This window comes from Poecilia reticulata, linkage group LG9, assembly GCF_000633615.1.
Source record: "Poecilia reticulata strain Guanapo linkage group LG9, Guppy_female_1.0+MT, whole genome shotgun sequence".
NCBI lineage: Eukaryota > Metazoa > Chordata > Actinopteri > Cyprinodontiformes > Poeciliidae > Poecilia > Poecilia reticulata.
This window is the reverse complement of record NC_024339.1, coordinates 24,594,274-24,615,571: the sequence shown is the minus strand read 5'-3', so window position 1 is coordinate 24,615,571 and position 21,298 is coordinate 24,594,274. Positions and strand designations below refer to the sequence as shown.

At 39.8% G+C, this 21,298-nt stretch overlaps 2 protein-coding genes and 1 long non-coding RNA gene across 4 annotated transcripts in view; 1 reads left to right on the top strand and 2 right to left on the bottom strand.

The window, feature by feature from the left end:
- The window catches only part of LOC108166550 (uncharacterized), a 39,148-nt gene extending 37,479 nt beyond the window's left edge, over nt 1-1,669 (bottom strand). The window contains exon 1 of the long non-coding RNA XR_001776901.1: nt 1,534-1,669. This is a non-coding gene — a long non-coding RNA (uncharacterized LOC108166550). The remainder of the gene's footprint in view (nt 1-1,533) is intronic.
- A 2,101-nt stretch (nt 1,670-3,770) lies between these two features.
- Nucleotides 3,771-9,443, top strand: ccnh (cyclin H). Its single transcript, XM_008418888.2, has 10 exons — nt 3,771-3,964; nt 4,096-4,220; nt 4,311-4,433; nt 4,525-4,598; nt 5,134-5,347; nt 5,449-5,612; nt 5,698-5,768; nt 5,872-5,977; nt 8,273-8,336; nt 8,423-9,443. The coding sequence occupies exons 2-10, from the start codon at nt 4,104-4,106 to the stop codon at nt 8,447-8,449; spliced, it is 960 nt and encodes a 319-aa protein (XP_008417110.1). The 5' UTR covers nt 3,771-3,964; nt 4,096-4,103; the 3' UTR covers nt 8,450-9,443.
- The window catches only part of rasa1a (RAS p21 protein activator (GTPase activating protein) 1a), a 29,450-nt gene continuing 14,459 nt past the window's right edge, over nt 6,308-21,298 (bottom strand). For both annotated transcript variants that reach the window (XM_008418889.2, XM_008418890.2), the window contains exons 2-26: nt 18,504-18,656; nt 17,437-17,572; nt 16,790-16,860; nt 16,072-16,189; nt 15,263-15,294; nt 15,056-15,108; nt 14,764-14,914; nt 14,527-14,605; nt 14,090-14,213; nt 13,835-13,991; nt 13,642-13,729; nt 13,076-13,156; nt 12,662-12,819; nt 12,484-12,560; nt 12,232-12,404; nt 11,991-12,150; nt 11,566-11,708; nt 10,827-10,942; nt 10,645-10,731; nt 10,442-10,509; nt 10,262-10,350; nt 10,102-10,179; nt 9,765-9,899; nt 9,595-9,674; nt 6,308-7,727 (exon numbers count right to left, since the gene is read on the bottom strand). In XM_008418889.2, coding sequence (XP_008417111.1) covers nt 7,679-7,727; nt 9,595-9,674; nt 9,765-9,899; nt 10,102-10,179; nt 10,262-10,350; nt 10,442-10,509; nt 10,645-10,731; nt 10,827-10,942; nt 11,566-11,708; nt 11,991-12,150; nt 12,232-12,404; nt 12,484-12,560; nt 12,662-12,819; nt 13,076-13,156; nt 13,642-13,729; nt 13,835-13,991; nt 14,090-14,213; nt 14,527-14,605; nt 14,764-14,914; nt 15,056-15,108; nt 15,263-15,294; nt 16,072-16,189; nt 16,790-16,860; nt 17,437-17,572; nt 18,504-18,656 — 2,656 coding nt within the window. In that variant the 3' untranslated portion in view covers nt 6,308-7,678. The remainder of the gene's footprint in view (nt 7,728-9,594; nt 9,675-9,764; nt 9,900-10,101; nt 10,180-10,261; nt 10,351-10,441; nt 10,510-10,644; nt 10,732-10,826; nt 10,943-11,565; nt 11,709-11,990; nt 12,151-12,231; nt 12,405-12,483; nt 12,561-12,661; nt 12,820-13,075; nt 13,157-13,641; nt 13,730-13,834; nt 13,992-14,089; nt 14,214-14,526; nt 14,606-14,763; nt 14,915-15,055; nt 15,109-15,262; nt 15,295-16,071; nt 16,190-16,789; nt 16,861-17,436; nt 17,573-18,503; nt 18,657-21,298) is intronic.

Sequence of the window (21,298 nt, the reverse complement as noted above, 5' to 3'; positions counted from 1 at the left end):
TTTATAATGTCTTCATACCGCATGTTTTTTTCTTTTTTTTTTCTACATTTTGGTATGAATTGTTGACGTTGGTTTTTATGTGATGGAACAACACAAAATAGTGTCCAATTGTGAAATGCAAGGAAATCACATTTTTATTTTTTGAATTAAAAAAATGCATTTTTTATCCCTGCATTTTTTTTTATTCAGCCCCATCCATGGCTTCAACATTTTTTAGATACCTTGCTTTAAACTTCACAACTTTATCCATCACCTGTCTGCTGTGTCCCCTGGTCTTCATGATGCTGTTTGCGCTGCTTTTCTCGAACAAACACCTGAGGCCATTACTGACCATGTGTACTTACACCAAGATTTAGCTAAGCTCAGTTGAACTCTTTCTATGTGCTGCAAAAGATAGTTCTACAAAGCACTGAGGCAGTGGACTGCTTCCATGGCTTTCACTGTTTCAATAGTAAAACGTTTTTAAAACGGTGCATCGTTTTCCTTTCATTACACAATTATGCGCTACTTTTTGTTGGTCAGTCACCTCACAATATAATATTAGAGCTTATGGTTGCAATGGACCAAAATAACATGAAACAGTTCAAGCAGTGCTACCACTGTTGGTAGAGACAAATAAACCAATTCAAGCACACTGTTTGCAAGCTTTGGCATTAGTAGCTTGAAGAAAACAGAAAAGCTGTTCTGTATTTGGGCCGTAAGGGCGGGAGCGCTCCAGCTTCTCCTCCTGCTCCTCTCACCTACCATTAAGACGAGGATCATGAATAGTTTACAAAACTGCCTACAGAAAAACGTTGACGTCTTGCACAGCATCATCGGCAGGTTTTTAGCTGGCTACATTGGATCTATGACCTGCAGTGCGGTCATTTCACATACAGCTGAAGTACAACAGACAGGAGTGCAGGCTTGGCTCTGAGGGGATGAAGCTAACCTAATCAGGGGAGACTGGCAATGCAATATAGGTGTGATTTCCAATAAAACACTGCTTGTACAATCAATATTGTCTATTTCCCGAGGCCTCCTTTGCAGGGGTTTTATTTTCAACATCAAATCAGTTATTCAAGCAGGTCCAGTGTAAGTAAGGAAGAGGAATTGCCATTTCAGCCAAGAATACAAAGAGAATATATGGACAACTAAAAGAAACCCAGAACTATAGCACAAGAGTGAGAGGTAGAAATAAGTCATCACACACTACGGAATTATGCGAAAAATGCACGTGGCACGGTGTGACCACAGGCACGAACATCCACGCAGACACTCGGTCTGCGTGTGCGCGCGCTCGTACAGTAAACGTTGCAACGCTCTCATCAATAATGCATCGGCACTTCATGTTTATGCAATTCGCAGGGCAGGCAAGCCCGAGCGATGGAGTCGGTGCAATCCTGATTCACGCAAAGCACGCACAGGCTACAAGTCACACACGTCTACGGACAGACTGAGCTCACACACATACACGAGTTTTTTTTTTTTTTTTTTTTTTTTACCGCCTGTGGAGAAGGAGATTAAGATTATAAAACAGTATTCAGCACATACCTGTTAAGGCACTTTTTCTCTCTGATTCTGGTTTTTATGCAGGCTGGAAGGGCTCACAGTAACGCGCGCACTAAGGCTCTCCTGATATGCAAATTAAAGGCTCTGGCTCAATGCAGGGGCATTTATTATTCATAAATTACTCATGTTTATGCAAATGACGGGCTGATACGGAAACACTGGTGGGGGTTGAGTGGCTCAGTCTAAACATACTGTGTGATTCGATCGTTGTTGCGCTCAACCATTTGTGATCCAGATTCAAACATTTGACCAACAGAGATAGTCACGGAGTAGTCGGTGTTCTCTGAACTTCTCGAATGGGAGTTTTGAGTTTTACATCCAAAGGTGGGTCCTGTGCATTTATGTATGTAGCTAAAGCACGTTTTTTATTTGAATTTTTCAATATGAACAAAAGGTTTAATTTATGTCTTGTGTTTTGAATGGAATAAACTGCAATGCATGGTACATATTCAAGTTAATGTAATAATTATAGGGCCTTTCAAAAGTATTTTTTTATATATACTTTGGCTCATTACACCCACACATTTTGACCAACATTGTTTTTGCCTTTATGAATTGTTGCCAAAAATAATTTAAATTAAGTATAGTATAAAGTGTTACTGTACAAAATCCCCATTCTCTCAAATAATAGTCATATATCATTATGGACTAAAATCAGAATGAATACGTTGAAGGACAAAAATAAATTGCCAGGTTTAAAAATGTTGAATGCACCTGAGCATCTTTGTTTGTTTGTTTTTTGTTTTATTTCTTGTTTTTAGTTTCCACACTTCGTATGAGCTGGTGGTGGTAAAGTACTATAATGGTGTTCACCAACCATCTTTCAAGCTCTACAAGTAGAATAACTTTCTGCCCTATTTATTTTTAATCTTGACACTCTCTGGACAGGGAAAGTTAAATTGTAAAACTACATTGCTGACAAACTTATTTTGTTTGTTTTGTGGTTTTATTGTTTTTTTTTTTCATACCATTGGCACTTTCTGGATCCCATACTAATATTGTTTCGCGCATAGACATAATATAAGAATAGACGCCTCATGGACCACTCTCGCCTATTGTCGCTGACAAGATTTAGGGCAGCCATCTTGGAGCGGTACTCCACTCAGCGTTAATTGTTTAGCAGGCACAATGACGTATCAGCGCATTTAATCGATCATAACACGCTTTTTTGTTACTGGAAACCATATTCAAACATCTATCAAAGCTACATTTATAAACAATTGTATTTTTTTAAGTATGTTTTTAATACATAGTTCAGCATATTTAAATATGCTTAGTGACTATAACAATAGAATAGGAATAGAATATTCTGATATTGACATATGATGAGCATATTAAAAAAGCACACAGCCGTTCATAATTTAGTTAATAAATTATTTAGTAATATCAATACATATTTATAGAACTACAAACAAAAATAAATAATGATTAATACTGAATAATATATATTGGATACATGTTTATATAGCCTATATATGTTTTTCAGCCGACGAGTTCTAGTTCAGAGAGATTCAGTAGCTGAGATTGAGTCCAAAATCCGATGCGAGATTCATCCGTGCTGCAGTGAATCCGTCTCTCTTTATAGATATCTCCCTCTTCTTCCTCACATCGTGTCTTTAGGAAACCTTCAAAACAAAAACGGAAGATTTGGAATGTATCTTACTTTTGACAGAGTGAAAGAATTACATATAACTAATAGTCTTTACCACCTGTGTAAACTTTGCTGGTGAATGTTATAACACATAATATGTTTCATAATATATGTTACATTGTTTCATTTCTAATGTAGGCTCTTGTGTCAGATAATCTCAGTCAATATTGGAAAATAATTAATTGTTTTTAGATTTACAGAATCTCAGTTAGCCTTCATAGCGGGGCTGAACCCCGTATTACACCAAGCACTGTAGCTAATATTAGCTGGTATCTCGCCGGTGGACATAAATGCAGTACAGTAATATTCTAATCACAAAATATAATAATATGTCCATCTTACTTGTGAACTGTTGTTTGTGGAGCTCTCACATCAATAGTCCATCGATCCGAACAACAATATCCCTCTTGGTTGAGCAAAGTAGGAGGGACGACCGCTCCAAGATGGCCGCCGCATTTCCTGCGCCAGAGCAGCCAATGCGGGGTTTACTCTTAAATTACGTCTATGGTTTCGCGCACAGCACTCTACTTTACGGAAGCAAATGTATTACGGTACAATCATACGTCATCATTGGGCGACTCATGCTGGCGTTCAACAATGGTGACGCGCTGAGATTCGTATATTTCGAGTACTTCAGTCTGTTTTCACTCTATAAAATACCGACTTTACCCTTAAAAGGAATTTAAACCGTGTATCTGAAAGCATATAACCGGTGTACACCAAAGTCATTTAGTGGAGTGATGCGTAACTAGATCCACGAGGGTAAGTTGATGAATGTTGTGAATAAATGTGAGCATTAGTCTGGTAACGTTAATCGGCTTTTGTTTATTCTTGTCAACTTTTTCATATATATTTTCACATTATTGAGACCTTTTGTCCTCTTTTTGATATAGAAACCACCATGTTCCACAACAGCTCACAGAAGAAATTCTGGACTTTTAAAAACGAGGATGAACTGGAGCAGATGCGGTACGTGGCCAATGAGAAATTTCGTAGGAAGGCTCTGGAAAGTGGAAAGGTAGGGTGACGCAGCCTGAACTACTACCACAGCATTTTTTTTATAACATTATTTGTGTTTTCATCGCAGTTTGATTCTCTGTTGAATTAGCCCGGCACCAGTGACTTCAGGTTCTTGGATCGCCACGAGGAGGACGCGTTGTTTCGACACTACGAGAGGAGACTGCTGGACTTCTGCAATGCTTTTAAACCCGTGATGCCCAAATCTGTGGTGGTAGGTTTCCGTGTCGAGCTTTCCGCAATGCAGCAGTCAGTCACTCCGACACACTGAACAGCGTGTTTCACCTGTAATCTCACCTCTGCAGGGTACAGCCATCATGTACTTCAGGAGATTCTACCTGAACAACTCGATCATGGAGTATCACCCCAGGATTATCATGTGAGTGCTGCTAATTTAGGAGAGCTGTAAGGTTTGATGTGGTTTCTATCGAAAATATATGCTCAATATGATTTGAAAACCACTTAACACCATGTCTGTACGAATGGCTGTTTCATTTCACAACCTGTAATATGCAAATATTGTGGACAGGTGGGAAGTAGACGCAGTTTCTCACAAAAGTGAGCATCCCCTCACTGTAAATATTGTACGTCTTTTCATGGGACAACACTGAAGATATGTTGCATAGCAGTCAGTGTAAATGTGCCGTCTCCCTAAAAGAAAAAGTCAAATACACGGCCTTTAGTGTACAATCTGCTGGCCAAACGTCCTGTAACCTCTGTAACATCTCATTTAAAATATCAGAATGATGAGTAAATCCCGCTACATGGTGGATGTTTCATATCAACAATTTACCGTGACATTTAATAGTTTGTCCTACTTTTTTATTGACTGTTTTTTAAACTACTTTGCGCCAGTGCTTCCCTGTAAAGTTCTCCACCTACTTTTTCTTGGCCCTCTCTCCTCCTTGCTTCAGGCTGACGTGTGCATACCTGTCCTGTAAGGTGGATGAGTTCAACGTGTCCAGCACCCAGTTCGTGGGAAACCTTCTGCAGGAGAGTCCTGCAGGACAGGAAAGGGTCGTGGAGCAAATCCTAGAGTATGAGCTGCTTCTTATCCAGCAGCTCAATTTTCACCTGGTGGTCCACAACCCCTACAGACCCATGGAGGGTCTGCTGATTGACCTCAAGGCGTGTGCTCTCCGTTTTGATTTTGATTACGCTCCAGGAAATCATTCACAATTAAAACCTCGGTCATACGGCGTTCCATAAGGTGATTTTTCTCCCGTCAGACTCGATACCCGACGCTGGAGAACCCGGAGTCGCTGAGGAAGAGCGCCGACGATTTCCTTACCCAAGCAGCCATGACGGACGCAGGACTTCTGTTTTCTCCGTCCCAGATTGCTCTGACAGCTATTCTGAACAGCGCTTCCAGAGCTGGCCTCAAGATGGAAAGGTACCAATCAGAAATGTTATTTGAATTGTCATTTATTAGTGTATACAGTCAGGCACCAATTTATTTATTTATTTTCCTCATTTAGCTACCTGACTGAATGTTTGGGCCTTAAAGAAGACAAAGAGACTCTTTCGAAGATGTATGACTCCATGAAACGTGAGTCAAGGCCACCTTCAGTTCCTCTCCACAAGATGGCGATGCTGAGCTGTGCAACCATCACGTCTGATTTGATTCAAGCGTCTCGTCTTTATTTCTGCAGGGATGAAAACCCTCCTGAAGAAGTATGAACTCCCCAAACAGGAGGAGGTGAATGCTTACAAACACAAGCTGGAGAGGATCCATGCTGAATTTGCTACTTCAAGCAAGTAAGGAGATGAAGAAAGCGCTGGGATAACTGTTTCATGCTTTCTAATGGGAAATACACAGTCAAAACATCAATTAGGAAACATCTTTGGTACCTGAAATACTAATAAGAGTTAAAACAAAATGATGTAGAGTTATTTCTATTGAAAGTTTTTGAAAATTCCTAAATTTTCTATTAGGAGTTGCCAACAGTTTTAGACTTAAATTACATTCTCATCTCTTTTTATACTACAACCTAAAGACACTGTTGTAATCTTACTTGATTATTTTCAATTTCATTTGGTTGTATTCTGCACATATTCATGCCCAAGTGAATAATCGCAGGCGTTCAGTCGTATGCAATAACAGTTTTATTTCAGTCAGGTCGTATCTAAGATGCAAAAGGTTCGAGGTTCAGTCTCGGGTAGAAAAATAAAAAGGAACACATCAGCTGTATGAAATCCAGAGAAGCTGCGTCACTACTCGCATCATTCACACCGTAAAGCGTATCCGACACAGGTACGGCTGCCGACTTATAGGCTTAGTGGTTGTGACTCATTTCTCTCCGGTGGTTTGCTGACACTTTGTGAGGTCCTCGGTATCGTTAAGTGCATCTACAGTAAACTGTTTGGTAAACGTCCGAGCTACGGCAGGCACAGGGTCGGACTTCTGCAGCGACTCGAGCCGTCGGGCGGGCGGCACCTGAGGCCGACCTTTACGGCTTCGTAAGGTTGATGAATCCCCGTGTGTGTGGTTCGAGTTGAAGTGGAGGAGCCGTATGAGAAACAGTCGTAGCAAAGGTGCACAGAGGAAACGCCACCTGTTGTGGTGGCGGAGTGAGGGGGGGGGGCGAAAAACTGCAACGTAGCTAAAGCTTTTTGTTTTCATCCAAAGGCATAGAGGGAGTAAAGGTGATGGTTTGTTAGAGCAGCATATATGTAGGCCCACGCACTAAAGCACGATCCATTCAGGGTTAACACATGCACAGGACAGGTTCTAGGTATGCAGCTTTCTCAGCACTCCTATGCTATATCATACACAAACACGGTATTTCCTTATAAGACTAACTACATAACATACAAAGCAGCATATGTATATATAAAAAGTTGGGTTCGTGCTGCAAGGAAAAAAACAAATACAGTGTAAGTTACAATGGTTTGGTTGCGTAGAAAAATCAGGTGAAAGGATGATTGTGAGTAGAAAGGGAATTAAGGCTAGTGTTGTCTTGGAAAGAGGTGCTGTGTTTGAATTCCCTGATGACAGCAGAAGTCGCTACTTCGGTACTTTGGGTTTTCTCCCCTCCGACGACTCGTTCCCCACAGTTTGTCCAAAGAGGAGTAGCCAAACAGGAAGCCCGTTAAGTCTGCTTCCTTCCCATAACTGGTTCAAGACTTGTGAGGAAGTGATAGAAACACCAGGATAGAAAAGATCAGATTTCTGCAGCGCAGTGCACCAAGATCCTCTCCCGTAAGGTCTCTGCGTAAAAAAAAAAAAAAAGTTTCTGACGGATTTTGGATTCAGACGAGGGCTTTGGAGAGACGATATTCAGTTGTGCAGCGAGGATTTTTTTCCACGGAGGACAGTCACGTTGCGTTTGTACCGCCACATGCGCACAGTAAAAGCACAGACTCGCTCGGAGTCTTCAGTTTCACAACTCGTGGAACGAGGCGTCGCTTTGGCTGCACGATCTGATTACAGGATCTGCAGGTGGAAATCCTTAAAACTCACATTACCTGGATGGCAGCAGCCAGAGACATGATGGTGCACTCTGTCCTGTAAAATAAAACGGACACGTTTGTGAAAGACACAAGCTGTTCAATGTTGCTCTGTTAGGACTCCTGGGACAGCTACTGGTATGAATGGGGTAAACTAGACTATAGGGCTATGAAGATGAGGAGCAGACTACCATTTGGTGACCTTATGGAGGACCAAAAGTGCCACAATTTTCAATAAATAACTTTTAGTACGCATTGCATCATGTTCGTTTTCTGCCACCCTTTTCTCAAAGTCACTGTTAGATATTTTTTATAATATCTGGTCAGTATTAAACATAATTTAAATTCACAAAGCATTTCAGCAAATTACTGAAGAATTGTTGCATTTACTTAAATATCTAACAATTTCCATGTTTTATTTGCAAATTTGAATAATAATGCTTCATTAGGTTGTGGCACATTTGGCACGCCATACATTTATACCTAAAAAAACACTTAAAATGGTTGCATCCACACCAAGACACAAAACAGAGTTCACCACTCGTTAATCCGCTTGTAAAATCGCTCCACTTTACCAAAATAACTTTTTTTTTATTCTCGCAGCAAACGAAAAAGAGGATATGAAGAAGACGGCCATGTTGCCAAAGAACCTCGTTTGACCGAAGAGGTTAGACAGTTTTCTTCATTTGAGCAAAATGTTTATGAAATGTTTTCCCCAGAAATCTTAATCAGTCACATTTTGTTTAATTGCAGGACTGGACTGATGAAGACCTCCTATGAGATTATTAAGTTGTGGAATGAAACTGTTGAAAGTTCCTGCTTTACTCCAGTATTTTATATGGAAAAAATCTAAATGTGGCAAAATTAAGTGCACATTTCGGTTGTGTTTTCTGAGAAATAAAGATATTTTTCTACTAGTTGTTTTGTTTTTTTTTTGTCCTAAAACAAAAGTGCCACGTTAACACCAAGTGAAAGCGTCTGGACCTTTGTGAGGGCACAATAAACGACTCAATAATCTACTTTACAAAAACAAACAGTTTAATAAGTGCATGCATGTCTGTTATACAGTCTGTACTATTAAAAAAAATACCACTGTAAACTTTTACTTGGTTTTTTTGATTATGTGTCCTGTGTGGCAAATGGGATGTTTTAAAACAGAAAAAAAAAGAAGCCGCAGCCAAATAATCAAATATAACTGATACAATTATGACCTGGCAAAAATTCAGCTTATCTCACATATATACTCATGATTCCAGCAAGAGAATTTATTAATATAAAATAACCATAGGTTTTCTGCAAGACTTTGAAAAAAGAACAGACAGAAATGTTTCTTTCAGCGTTTTGCAGATATTGTCACAACCTTTAAAATTAATCAGTAACTAATTACAGTATAAAAAGCATATTTGCTCAGAATCCAGTTTACCATTAAAGGGGGTTGAGAGAACTAGCTTCTTCATGTCAGTTTCCTCACACTGAGTTGAAAGTAGGGGACCATAACTTTGGCAATTTGTGCCTTTAAAGCACAGTAGGTACAAGAAAACCATATAAAATCCTTATATTTGGTCCTCTTGGTGAATGAATGAAATGCACCCACATCACAGTTATGAACAAAGTCCAAAGGGGAGAAATGTAGCAGTCAGTCATTGGTGCAAGTTTTTTTTTTTTTTCTCTTCCCATTTTGTTGTTTTTAGGAGCCATGTTGCTTGTTGTACTCAGATGCTGCTGTTGCATAGCTTTTTGTGGTGAACGAGACAAGATGATGGGTGAGGATGGGTGGGACTATCAGACGGAGACATGATGGGAGAGTGGTTCCGTTGTGATGAGGGGGGAAGCATGCTAGGTCTCCTCAGGGCTGCGCTCACGGAGAGGGGAGGGGGGGCTCGGCGCAAAGATGGACAAACGGGAGCAATGGGCTGCAGTACTACCTGTTGCTGTTGGACATGGCATACTGAGTCTGCTTCTGCTGGAGGAGCTCTGTGATGGCCAGCAGCTTTTTCAGTACGTGCTGAACGACAAGAAAAGCAGAAAGAGATTATTTTCCAGAGCGAGGGCATGAGCTGTGAGGAAAGTGGAGCTGTTGCTCTGGGTGCCTGACCTGCTGTGCGCCCCGTTCGTTGCTCAGAGTGCGGAGCTCGTCCGAGTGCGTGGCGCAGACCTCGTGCAGCGCAGCCAAGTCCCGTGACAGGTCCGTCCTGAACGACTCCGGGTGTTCAGGGAGATCAGGGACATTCTACAAAAGCAGATTGTCATCATCATCATCATAATAACATGTTTTAGCTTTCAATTAACAGCTTCTGTTCCTCTCTGAGCCCGAATGAATCAGAACCGTGTCACAGAAAACACATCCAGCCTTTTCTTGGCTTTTGCTTACTTACTTCTAACAGCCAGTCCTGATCTCTGTTAAATAAAAGAAATATGAAAATGAGACTCACGCCTAACTCGTCCAGGAACATGATCATCCGATGCTTGTTGTTTTTAATAAATGGGTTAACTCCCTCCATATAAGGTTCCTGTTAGAATAAGAAGAGAAACAAAGATCAAAATGCTACCAATGTTTACGAAACTCAAAGCCAAACAGGAAAGGCTTCAGACCTTAGCACCAAATTCAACCAGGTTGGCCAGATTCTGGACAGACTTGGCCACCAGTGTCAGAGTCCTGGCTGCTGTTGGAGATGGAGGGTCTGTGAAAAGAAGAAGAAGTGGAAAAAAAAAAAACACACTGCATCATCTGTGTGATGTTAAACAGAAAACTGTTTTTCAATAGATGCTCACCAGCAATGATGTTGAACATTCTGGGGTTGAGAATGGCAGGGCAGATCAGCCTTAGAAAGACAAAGCCACTAGAGATAGAGATAAACAAACCAAAAAAACAGTTTACTCACACAGTAAGTTGTACAAACCATGTTGACTGCAGAAATATCTCATCTGGCTTTTAAATCTAATAATGTCAAGCCCTGCATGGTTCGCAGGTTTACCTCACAACCCTTGTCCGCATGGTGTGGTTGCTAGGGAACTTCTGCTGAACAGACTTCTGCAGGCAGCCATAAATGAACCTTAGCGTCCTGGAGAGACCGATACAAAATGGATTATTCAACTTTAGTACAGTTTTCACAGAAATATCTCACAGCTCAATCTGTGTCTTAGCCTCTGATCTTACGGCGGTAGGATGTCCGCAGCCATGAAGATCTTCTCCACAAGCTCCGACAATATGTTGAGAAGGTGAGCCAGGTTGGTACCAACGTCCTCATTCTTTTCCAGTTTGGAAGGATTTAACTTAACACAGAGGGACAATTGGAAATTAGCTATTGTAATTCTTTACAACTATGATGAACGAATAAAGTCTTTAAGAAGTATTTTCATCCCTTAAACGTTTTCACAATTTCTCATGTTGCAATCCCACTCCGTTGTCTTTTACTAGGGTTTTATTTATGCCAACACAATGTTGTGTAGATGTTAAAAGTGGTATGAAAATGGAAAGCTTGTAAACCTGCCTTTTGCTTGATTTGGACCTGCACATATAGACCCTAAACGTTTTGCCCATTCTTCTGTGTAAAATAGATCAAGGCAGTTGGACGTGGCAGAATTTATTTACATTTTGCAAAGAAAATGAGACTAAATGCAGTCAGATGCAGTTTTCATATTTTTGCATGTAAAGAAAATCGGTTTCCTTCAACTTCAAAATTAGGCATTAGCTTATTATAGGTCTCATAGAAAATCCTCAATGATTATATCTTTGTTGCAACAGGGCAAAATGTGACAAAAGAGCAAGAACTATGATTTATTTTTTATTTTTTTTTGCAAGGCACTAATGGTGTAACTATATTTTAGTAAACAATACACAAACTCTCACAGGTATGAGTTATGGTGCAGCAGCTGGGAGTTTGTTGTATCGTTACCTCACACGACTGTTTGCTTTCCATGATTTTGAGGATGGTGTCCTTCAGCGCGTAGTGGACGAAGGGCGTGGCCGTGGCCTTCATGTACTGCTCCATGAGCGTGCTGGCCAGTGTAGTTGCTCTGAACAACGTTGTTGCCTCATCTGGTAAAGGCCCGCAAACATGACATGTTATACAAATAGCTGCCGTCACACACATTCCTCAGTTTACATCACACAAGTAAAAAATTTTAAAAAGTGCTAAATCCTGCAAAACAATGAAGAGTATTGCTAAGCTGCAAGACGACTTGTGACAGCATGCCCTCACTATGAACAATCCCCGCATGTTTATCCAAATTCCTGAGGGAGGCGGCTAACCGATTCTTGGATCCAGATGATCGTTGCTTGTTTTTGCAGGAGTTTAATCCCCGCGTTTGTGATTCTTACCCTCCATGTTAATTTCTCTGTCGTTGAGCGTCCTCAGTAGAGGCGCTTCAGCCTTCTCGTGTCTGAAGATCCGAAGGAGGAGGCTGGCCAGTAACGTGCGGTCCTGACCACAAACGTTGGCCAAAGCGTAGATTGCGTGGAAATCTTTCTGCAGGATCATCTGCAGAGAACACTTTGGGTCAATGACATCGCTGGCAGTGAGACAAGATTGCCGTTGGAGAAACTTCACAATAAGTCGGACCTCTTTGAATTCACTGTACTCCTCCTCCGGCATGATCTTCTCCATGGAGTAGCGATGGCGCACGCGCAGAGATCCCGGCTCGATCCCCTTCAGAGGGACGTGGGAGCTCAGCGGGAACCACTCGTCAATCATCTGACCCTTCGGCAAGCGACCCAGCTGGCACCGCATGAACACTGCAAGGGACGCGTCAAATAAGCGAGTTGTGAAACAAACAAGGGAATAAAACGCCTCAATAATGACCACCGTACTTACATATGTCGCTTTCTTTGTTCTTCTTTGTTTTGTTGCCCAGACTGATTTCAAATATGTTTACTTCACTGGACAGATCACTAAAACGAGGAAAAAAACAAGACAAAAAAAAAAAACACACGGTTTCTAATTCTGCAAATGTTAAGAGTACAAAACGAGGTGGGGAGTCCCACACACTTACTCGAAGATAAACTCCTCGGTGAAGACAGGATTCTGCCCTTCTCGCGGCTGCGTCTTGGCAACCTGGACGCTGTTCAGGTAGATGTTGCAGTAAGGGTTGGTAAAATACTTCACCGGCAGCTTGTGGGCCTCCTCCACGTACAGCACCAGGCTGCTCACCTGAGACAAAAGTCATCAACACACACACATAAAATGCTACGGATCGGCAAATTCGTATCATGTACAAGGCGACGCTTTTCAGAGTATATAAGCAAGTCTAGCGTGTGTTGTGTGGTACAGGCGTTGGCAGAGGAACACTAGTTTAGTGAGACTGACAAATAAATCATCAAAATGAAGGATTTTTGAGTGCAATTATCTCTTTTCATTGGTGCGACTATCAACTGCTTTGCTGCACTTTAATGAACACAAAGCGTACCTGCCGGAGCCTTTTGTTTGAAGTCGGTACAGTGGTTTTTCTTAGGTTACTACAGAACGTCTGAAGGCATTTCATCCAATCCTGCAAAAACAGAGCGATGTTATACCAACCGAGAGACGCAAAATGACAAAACTGAAAGAAATGCCTGATAGATACATTAACAATTTGTGTATAAAATTATAAAAACAGTTTCTACTCATTGTGATCTGCATCCTGGAGAACTTTTTGGTAATCCAGCAGAAACAAACAGCAGTAAAGGTTGGGTCCATCCCAACTTTAAGGTTCAATTCTGGCATTTCTTTCTTTTAAGACAATGCGATCATATTACTAAAAGTATGTAACATAAAATAGTGCTAAATTAATGTATTTACTTCTCTAGAATCAAGACTTGCTAAGAGAGAGGGCTCAATTCGTTGCTAATAATTGAAGACCTGCATTTGAGGCATCTTGCAAACAGCCGAACGCTTTATGTTGAAGGAACCGAGACAGCAATTTTAGCAAACATGGCATCTGGACAACGGCAAGATTTTTACACTATTTGATGAAAAAGCTGAAGCTTTAATTACCTGCGCCTGCTCTGGGACCTCTCCTGCAAAGTAGAATATGTACTGTTCCTCACTAAAGTGCTGGACAACAATCTGGAAACAGTTTGGCCTGAAAACGTCAAACAGAAAACAAAGCTTTACATTATTTTTTTTTGCTTAGCATAAGGTAAAGTCATTATCTCACGTCTGTTTTCTGGAAAACTGCCATCAGCACCTGCCGAACAGACTGTCGTGCACACAATACACGGAGCACACACTTAGGTCTATCAGCCCTTTGGGTTTGGTAGCTCTCTTCTCGCTTTCAAAATAGATGAGCTGTGCGTCGTTGCCCTCCAGGATGAAGTAAAGGTTCTTCCACCTTTTTCCTTTTCCTAAAATCAGAGGGGAAAACTTAGAATCCTGCCTTATGCGACTGACAGAATTTGCGAATAATAGAAAAGTACTAGTGGAGCTGGACATAGACAGATACCTTTGCTGAAAAGGAGATAGCCTTTTTTGACTATGTTTTTGTAGAAAGCATCTTTTGTTCTCCGTCTGATAGTGTTATAAATTTCCCTCCCATCCGTTATGTCAGTTAGTACTTGCTCCTGGTGCTGCGTAAGAAGACAAATCCACCCAAATTACAAAATAACTACGAGAAACAAAATACTCTTCTTTCATTCACAAATCCATTAAATGTCACATCAGAGACAATTCTAAGGTCTACAGCTCCAACAGAAAAATGTTGCATGAATATTTCTTCATTAACTGTTTTCACAGCTTTGTTAAAATATGCAGACAAATTAAGATTTTTTTTTCCTTCTTTAACCAGAGTATGAGATGGCTGGAAATATTTGTGTCTTTACTTTACCAGGAGCTTTTCTCAACTGATCTTACTTTAATTACACAATCGCTTCTTGTGCTTACCTGTATGGAAACGGGTTCTTTCAGGTTGTAGCCCTCAACAATCTGTTCTTTCTTATAATGATCAATGATATCGTCAAGGCTGCAGCAGAAAAAAAAAAGAACAAACACTGAATGGAAGACAAATTGACTCAGTTCCAAAGGACAAGGCAAGCTGAAGCTCTGCATGACAAATGTTTAGTCAAAAGGCGTGATTAATGTGAGATGCATTCCAGCATGATGGCACGCTGGCAGGTGTACCTGTTGTAGTACCTCCCTCCCATCATGTACTGATTGTTTGGAGTCGGGGAGATCTTGAACCTTTGGATGTTTTCACTAGTGCGAAAAAAGAGGGAGTAGTCCCCGGGTGTGTTGTCTGATGGTCGGACCAGGAAGCTGCAAACCTGGCCAACTAAGACATCGCAAAGGGTGAGGGAGACAAATTTATAAAAACTACACTAGACATATTTCACTTATTCACATATTTGTGAAAAAGAGCAAACAACTACTGGAGTGACAGCTCTAACTCAACAGAAAGTAAAGAAAATGCTACCTGACATAAGAAGGTTGTAAGCCTCCGTCTTTGTGATCTTCCCATGATACCAACTAAAGGTGAACATTCAAAATGACAGGAAAAGGAGGAACTGAATTAATCACACGTCACCCGTATTAAAATATTCAGGAATTGTAAATCTGTTCTTCACTAAAGGTTAATAGTTAAAAAATGTTTATTTTTGTTTCCAGGGATCAAGCAGCTTACACTTTTCCCTCGTGTGGGTCCTCCTCCCGGCCCTGCAAAACAACACGCAAACACAAACTTATTGTTTTGAATCTGTCATGACACAAAAATAATTGTTGCAAAACAGATGCAACACATATTTATTTGTAGTAAAACTGTATCACAAATTTTACCATAAAAGTTACTGATACAAACCCTGTCACTAAACACGAGCTGGCTATCGAAATACGAATGCGAGATGATGTTCAGAAGTTAGCATTTAAGACTACTATCATATGAATTTAAAGCCTGGGTGGATATTAAAATATGTCATACATGGAATCGTTCTTGGTGTAAAAAATTTTTATGGCGTCACAACTAAAATGATAGTAAGTCGCTCCTTTATTTCTATGGCATTTCCAAAAGAAGGTTGCAGACAGAACGAGACTGATCAAACTTTTCTCCTGCTGCAGGGAGCATTCAGGGAGACTTCTCTAAACTACCCACACCTGTTGCTGCGCATTGCAACAGATGTGCATTGCACAGTAACAGGTGAGGGTAGCTGATATTACCTAATGACTAGCAGATAGTCATTAGCTTATATCAGCCTCTTATACTTATGTCACTTTGTAAAGCGCAAGATACCATGTGGAATAAGCACTTACAATTTCTTGCTACTTATGCCACATTTATCTGTCTACTTTTAAGTCTACATCAACAATGAATGTTATAAACGACTTTATTTTAGCTGTAGTAGCCAATAGATTCCATTCTGTTGTGGCCCTTTTGTGCAAACATCAGGAAATTGTTGTAATTGTGATTCAAGGTTGTCATCTTCGTGTTTTACTTACCACCTCCTCCACCAGATCCTCCACTATGAGCCCCTGCTCTTCTGTGCGAACATTGGCGACCCACATCCAGCCGTCCTCCAGGTCGTTGTGAACAATAAACATGTCTCCTTTCAGAAAGCTGTGGGCACACGTCAAAATATCATGACAAAACTCTCCTGCGTCACAGCAAAGAAAATATAATAAAAAGAAAAACGTTGATCACATTGGTGCATTTTGCAGCAAAAGCACGTTAAGTAGAATAAAACGGAATCCTTGTTTTGTGCAGACGATGGTGCTACAGTGCGGCCAGCAGGTGTCTCCTGTGGCTTAAAACGGAGGTAGATTTTGCATGTCGTCTGCATTGTAGAGCTTAAGGCTTGCAGGCATGCTGACTTTTCTGGCTGACTTTAGACAGATGTTTATCAGATTTAGGAAATGAGGGATACAGATGGGAGCATCAGTGAGTGCGCGCGTTGCAGCTTAACAACTGCTTTTCAATAAGTCAGATGATGTTCTCGGCAGGTCGCTGAAGCATTCCACAAAATCAGGCTGTTCTTTGTGAGCAAAACAGGCAGATGTTTTCCTTTTCTGCCTGGGATCTCTGTGCTCGTGTTGTGTGTGTGTGTGTGTTTGAATGTAATTCACAGTAATGAAAGTGCTTCCAAGAACAAATCCGAGTGGGACAAAAAAAAAGACAAAAAAGGACATTAAATTTTTGATTTGTCTAATAAGTGCTTACCTGATCTCATCGGTATCTGGCACTTTGGTGTATGGAAGTATGGCCCTGACTCTCCTCCTGTCTTCTACAGGCTGTGGAAAATAAGAGATAAAAATAAGAAGAACAAACTCTCAGCGTTGATCTTCCAAAATCATCAATCATCAATTTATTTAGTCAAAACTGATTTTACCAAATAAGTTACAACTTATTTAAGGCGATACAGCATGAAAATATGATTAGCATTAGCTTTGCCTCAAATGACCTGCCTGTCAGCAAAAGAAAAAAACAAGGGAATAAGAGGATAATTTCTTATACAACATGGAAAGAAGCAGAAGAAAAAAAAAATCACTATTCCTTTTTAGTCATCCTAAAAATATATTAATATATTTCCATCCACTTTTCCCCAACTTTAACACAATTCATATGAAAAATAACTTTTGATGAGATTCCAAGAGATTTGACGTCCCTCGTGCACAAAGTTATCTGGAGGTTTAAGTTTCACAAGCTTTTGTATATTAACAGATCCAAATTATCAAGGGAAATTTGACATTATTCCAGGATTCTCACAAAGTGCAGTAAGTGAGAAAGAACTCCTTTGATACAATAATCTATTAAAAAAAAAAAAAAAAAGACCAATCATATATTTAAAGCTATGAAGTCAGTCTCACCTCCGGAGGTGCCACTGGTGATAGAAGCTTCTCTCCTTTTAATAGGCAAGACACATAGCTGTAGTAACCAATCAGGTCTGATAGAGAACAGAACCGTCGACCACCAATGTAATAGTCCCCACACATGGCGATTATCCTGGAAAACAAAAACAACATTAAGTGACAGCAGATCTTTAAACAGGTTCTTTCAGTTCTAATCAGTTCATCAATATCACTTTTTATTCATGTAGGACCCACTGAACAAACTTCCACCACAAACAGCATGGGGGGAGGAGGTGTGTGTGTAGAGGGGGTTGGAGGGGTGAGAGGAGTAACTTGGTGAATGTGTGTTATAATGTGCCACATCAAAAGCATGATGTCATTCATGTTTTCTTCATAGATACCTACTTAGCAACCAAAGACTGTTTAGAGAGTAGCCTGCTTGTAGAATCATAGCATAAAAAGGACTTATTAAGAATAAAACAAGCCTTTTTAACAAATTTAACAAACTGTTTCAGTTTTTTTTTTTTTTACTTTACTTTTGCATGAGGTTAGATTTATATTTGGAGTTTTTTTTAACTTATACCTACTGGATATTGATTATGTTTTTATCTAGAAGTGTTAGCTTAAAGACAAAACTATTACAGATCAACTTAGGCAACCATAGTTGATCTGTAATACAGATCAACTGATACATCTCCAAAGTTAATTAAATAATATATTTTAAAACAAATGAATTAAAAAAATTAAATAAAATAATTTGGTGTGTTTATTTATTATTTAGCAAAAACAAAATTGTTTACTCCCACCAAATCACTGGACAAATCTTTTTTGCATTTACAGCCATTAAGCCCTTTTTAAGACTCAAGCCAACCAGCTAATACAGTGCCATATTTAGGCCAAATCAATCATGACAATTCCACAAAATAGCTTTAAAATTGAAAATCTTCTTGCAGAACAGAGACTCCTGAAAGTGTCTGTGTAATGTATGAAATATAAATACTTTGTGTTAATACTCCAAATTAGCACGCACTGCAGGTAATTAATTGGTCCAGTTAATAAAAACGTTTTAAAGCACTCTGACGTACCTGAAATGGTTGACCACATTGGTCATACTGAGGAAAGACAGGACAAATGAACCGGGCCGGCGGTCACTCTCCCTGATGAGGTAGCTGCCAGGGGTCCGGGCCTGGCGTAAACGCTCCTCTGCAATGGTTCGGTCTAGTTTGCCATGGTACCACCTGAAAACGACAAATAACAGAATGAATAAAGGAAGAAAAAAAAAGACATAACACTGAAAAATTACCATTTTTAAATGGAAGAATAAAGCACATGAAGCCCTTAAAATGTAAATGCAGGAACTATTCTTTGAGTTTTAACTACCTAATGTTAAAAGTTTAACATGTTTTTTTATTTATGTATTTTTTTTGACAACTTGCTCTTCTAAAAATAGGTCAAAAAAGTAATAAAAAAAAAAAGTCTTGCAGTAAGATAGAACGAGATGCAGCAGCAGCAGCTCTTTTCACAAGAGACCTAAGTGGCTTCCACTTGGTTTAGGGAGCACAGGTCTGTGCTTGTAAAGAAAACATGATAAAATATGCTTTCAACCATTCGGCTGCTGATAGCGTGCTGACAAAGAAAGCACATCCAGCAGGAGAACTGGTGGGATTTTTATATCATTAAAATGAGAAACAGTGCAGTTGTACAGAACAAGAATAAACAGAAATAGCATCAACATGAAGGAAAATTTAAAAAAGTAAACAGGCTAGATTTATTGACAACTGTATTACACACACACACACACGCATTACCTAGAAGTAGGCCAAGAACGACTCAAACAACCTCCAGTTGCAACAACCAAAATGATCAAATACAACATGAAAAACAAGACTCAGTTGTGATTGCTTCTGCTTCAAGCCAATCCATGTTGAGCCTGCGTAAGACATGCAGGGTTCAACACCGCATTGATGCGCCTTGACAGGAAGATGCTCAACTTTAACAAGCTGCTCAGTTTTTCTGCTCTATTTCCAGGTTCAATTCCTGCTGCTGATGTGAAGTAACCAATTAGACTTTTACAGTAATAATATAAGAACATATATAAATGTTAAAAACGCGACAAAGCTGTCCTTTTTCCATTAGGTTTACAACTTAGTTTTGTAGTAAAAGGTTGGTACAAACACAGCTGATGTATGAGTACGAACTGTATTAGCCATGCAGGAGCAAATCAACCCAACACAATTTCTAAACCATCTCCACCAAATTAAAAAGTTGAAAATGCATTAGAAGTTAGTCGATGACAAAAAAAGCCGATCATCAAATCAAGACTGAATACTAGAAGGAAAAAAGAAAGCATGATTGAAATTAGCCATGGCGTGATAATAACAATAATCTTTTTTTATTAGCTATTTGCAAACCCCCAAAGCTATCTGTGCCATTTGGAGTGTTAATTTTGCCATCTGAACTGCCTCAAATTTTTACTGCCTACCACTAGCGGTCACTAAAAGATGAAGCAGTTGCTAGTATTGTTGTCTCGAAACTAGAATTTCATCTTTAAGTAAAATAACATTGTTACATGTACTTAAGTTAGTTGTTTAAACTTTATATGTTACTGTGAAATCGTTAACAAAAACCATTTACCAGGTTTATGTTTCAAAGACTTATTAAAGGAAAGATTGTGATTTGTTGAACTGCCTTTCTGCTTGTGAAAAGTTTGTGTATTTTTTTTAGTTTATTTTGCTTTGTTGGACGGCAACTTTGGTGTTGACTTTCCCAGTGACTTTGCCCACTGCAAACAAATCTGTGTCCAGTATTTGTGAATGTTGAAAACTGATGTGTGTAGAATGGTGCAGTGGTCCCGCTCTGTCTGTCTGTGCTCCTTGAAACTTAAAGTAAACCCCAACATCAAGCACACGTCAAAAAGACACCTCTATGACTTCCTATTACCCCACACTGACAGCACCTGCTATCGGCCGATCCGTTTTGAAACCGCTCCATTCAGAAGCCTCGACACTTCTGATAACACTTTCCAAGGCTGGCACACTTCAGTGCAACTCCTCTAATGTGGGTTAAAGGTGACAACTTGCATCATTTTAGGAACAGGTAATGCGGACATAAACATTTCTGGTATGCCCCAAGAAGAAATATAGAAATATATATATTTATATATATAAGCCTCATCAGTTTACTTCTCTTCATAATTGATATTATGGTATCAGTGCAGGCATTCTGCTGAACATTTTATTTCCTATCCCTGCTTTGCCTTTGAAGGGCCACAGTGACTTAAAAAAAAAAGTGTGTAAAATTTTCTCGCAGACTTGTAGAATAAGAGTACTTTACATGATTTAATAATTGAGAGACGCAGCAGGAAGGTATAAACAAAGGTGTTAGCGTTTTTTTCTGCTTCGGAAAACAGACTCCATAATATATATGAATAGCCTTTTCCAGCTATTGGATGGAAGAAAAAAAAAAGCTCTCAAAAGGCAAGATTTTATTGAAAACGTTGCGCTTAGCCAACATATGATGTCACAGGCAGATGGAGCCTGAAAGTGTGGCACAAAATTAATTAGCTAACAGTTAAATGTTGTTTTTCTCCATGAAATACATATTGCTGACAACAGTATTGCTGTAATGATAAATTTGCAATCCATGGCATTGGGGGAAGCAACTTTCTACTTATTTAATGCCTGCAAGGAAATGGAAGCAAACATGCAAAGAAACAGAACCAAGTATGACGCTCCAAGCCGAACAAGCGTTCATGCACAGTGAAAGCGACGGAAGATTTGCTGCGTCACTGGCAACCGTCTCAACCAGTGATGATTCTAGACGGCGGTAATAAGAGACACCCATCAACACACGTTCAGACACTGAACAGCACAGTCATGAT

Excerpts from the sequence above, each read along its gene's own strand:
- ccnh (XM_008418888.2), top strand. The coding sequence starts at position 4,104 with ATGTTCCACAACAGCTCACAGAAGAAATTCTGGACTTTTAAAAACGAG. Across the intron at positions 4,221-4,310 it reads AGGCTCTGGAAAGTGGAAAG|CCCGGCACCAGTGACTTCAG; the intron begins GTAGGGTGACGC and ends CTGTTGAATTAG. Across the intron at positions 5,613-5,697 it reads GCTGGCCTCAAGATGGAAAG|CTACCTGACTGAATGTTTGG; the intron begins GTACCAATCAGA and ends TTCCTCATTTAG.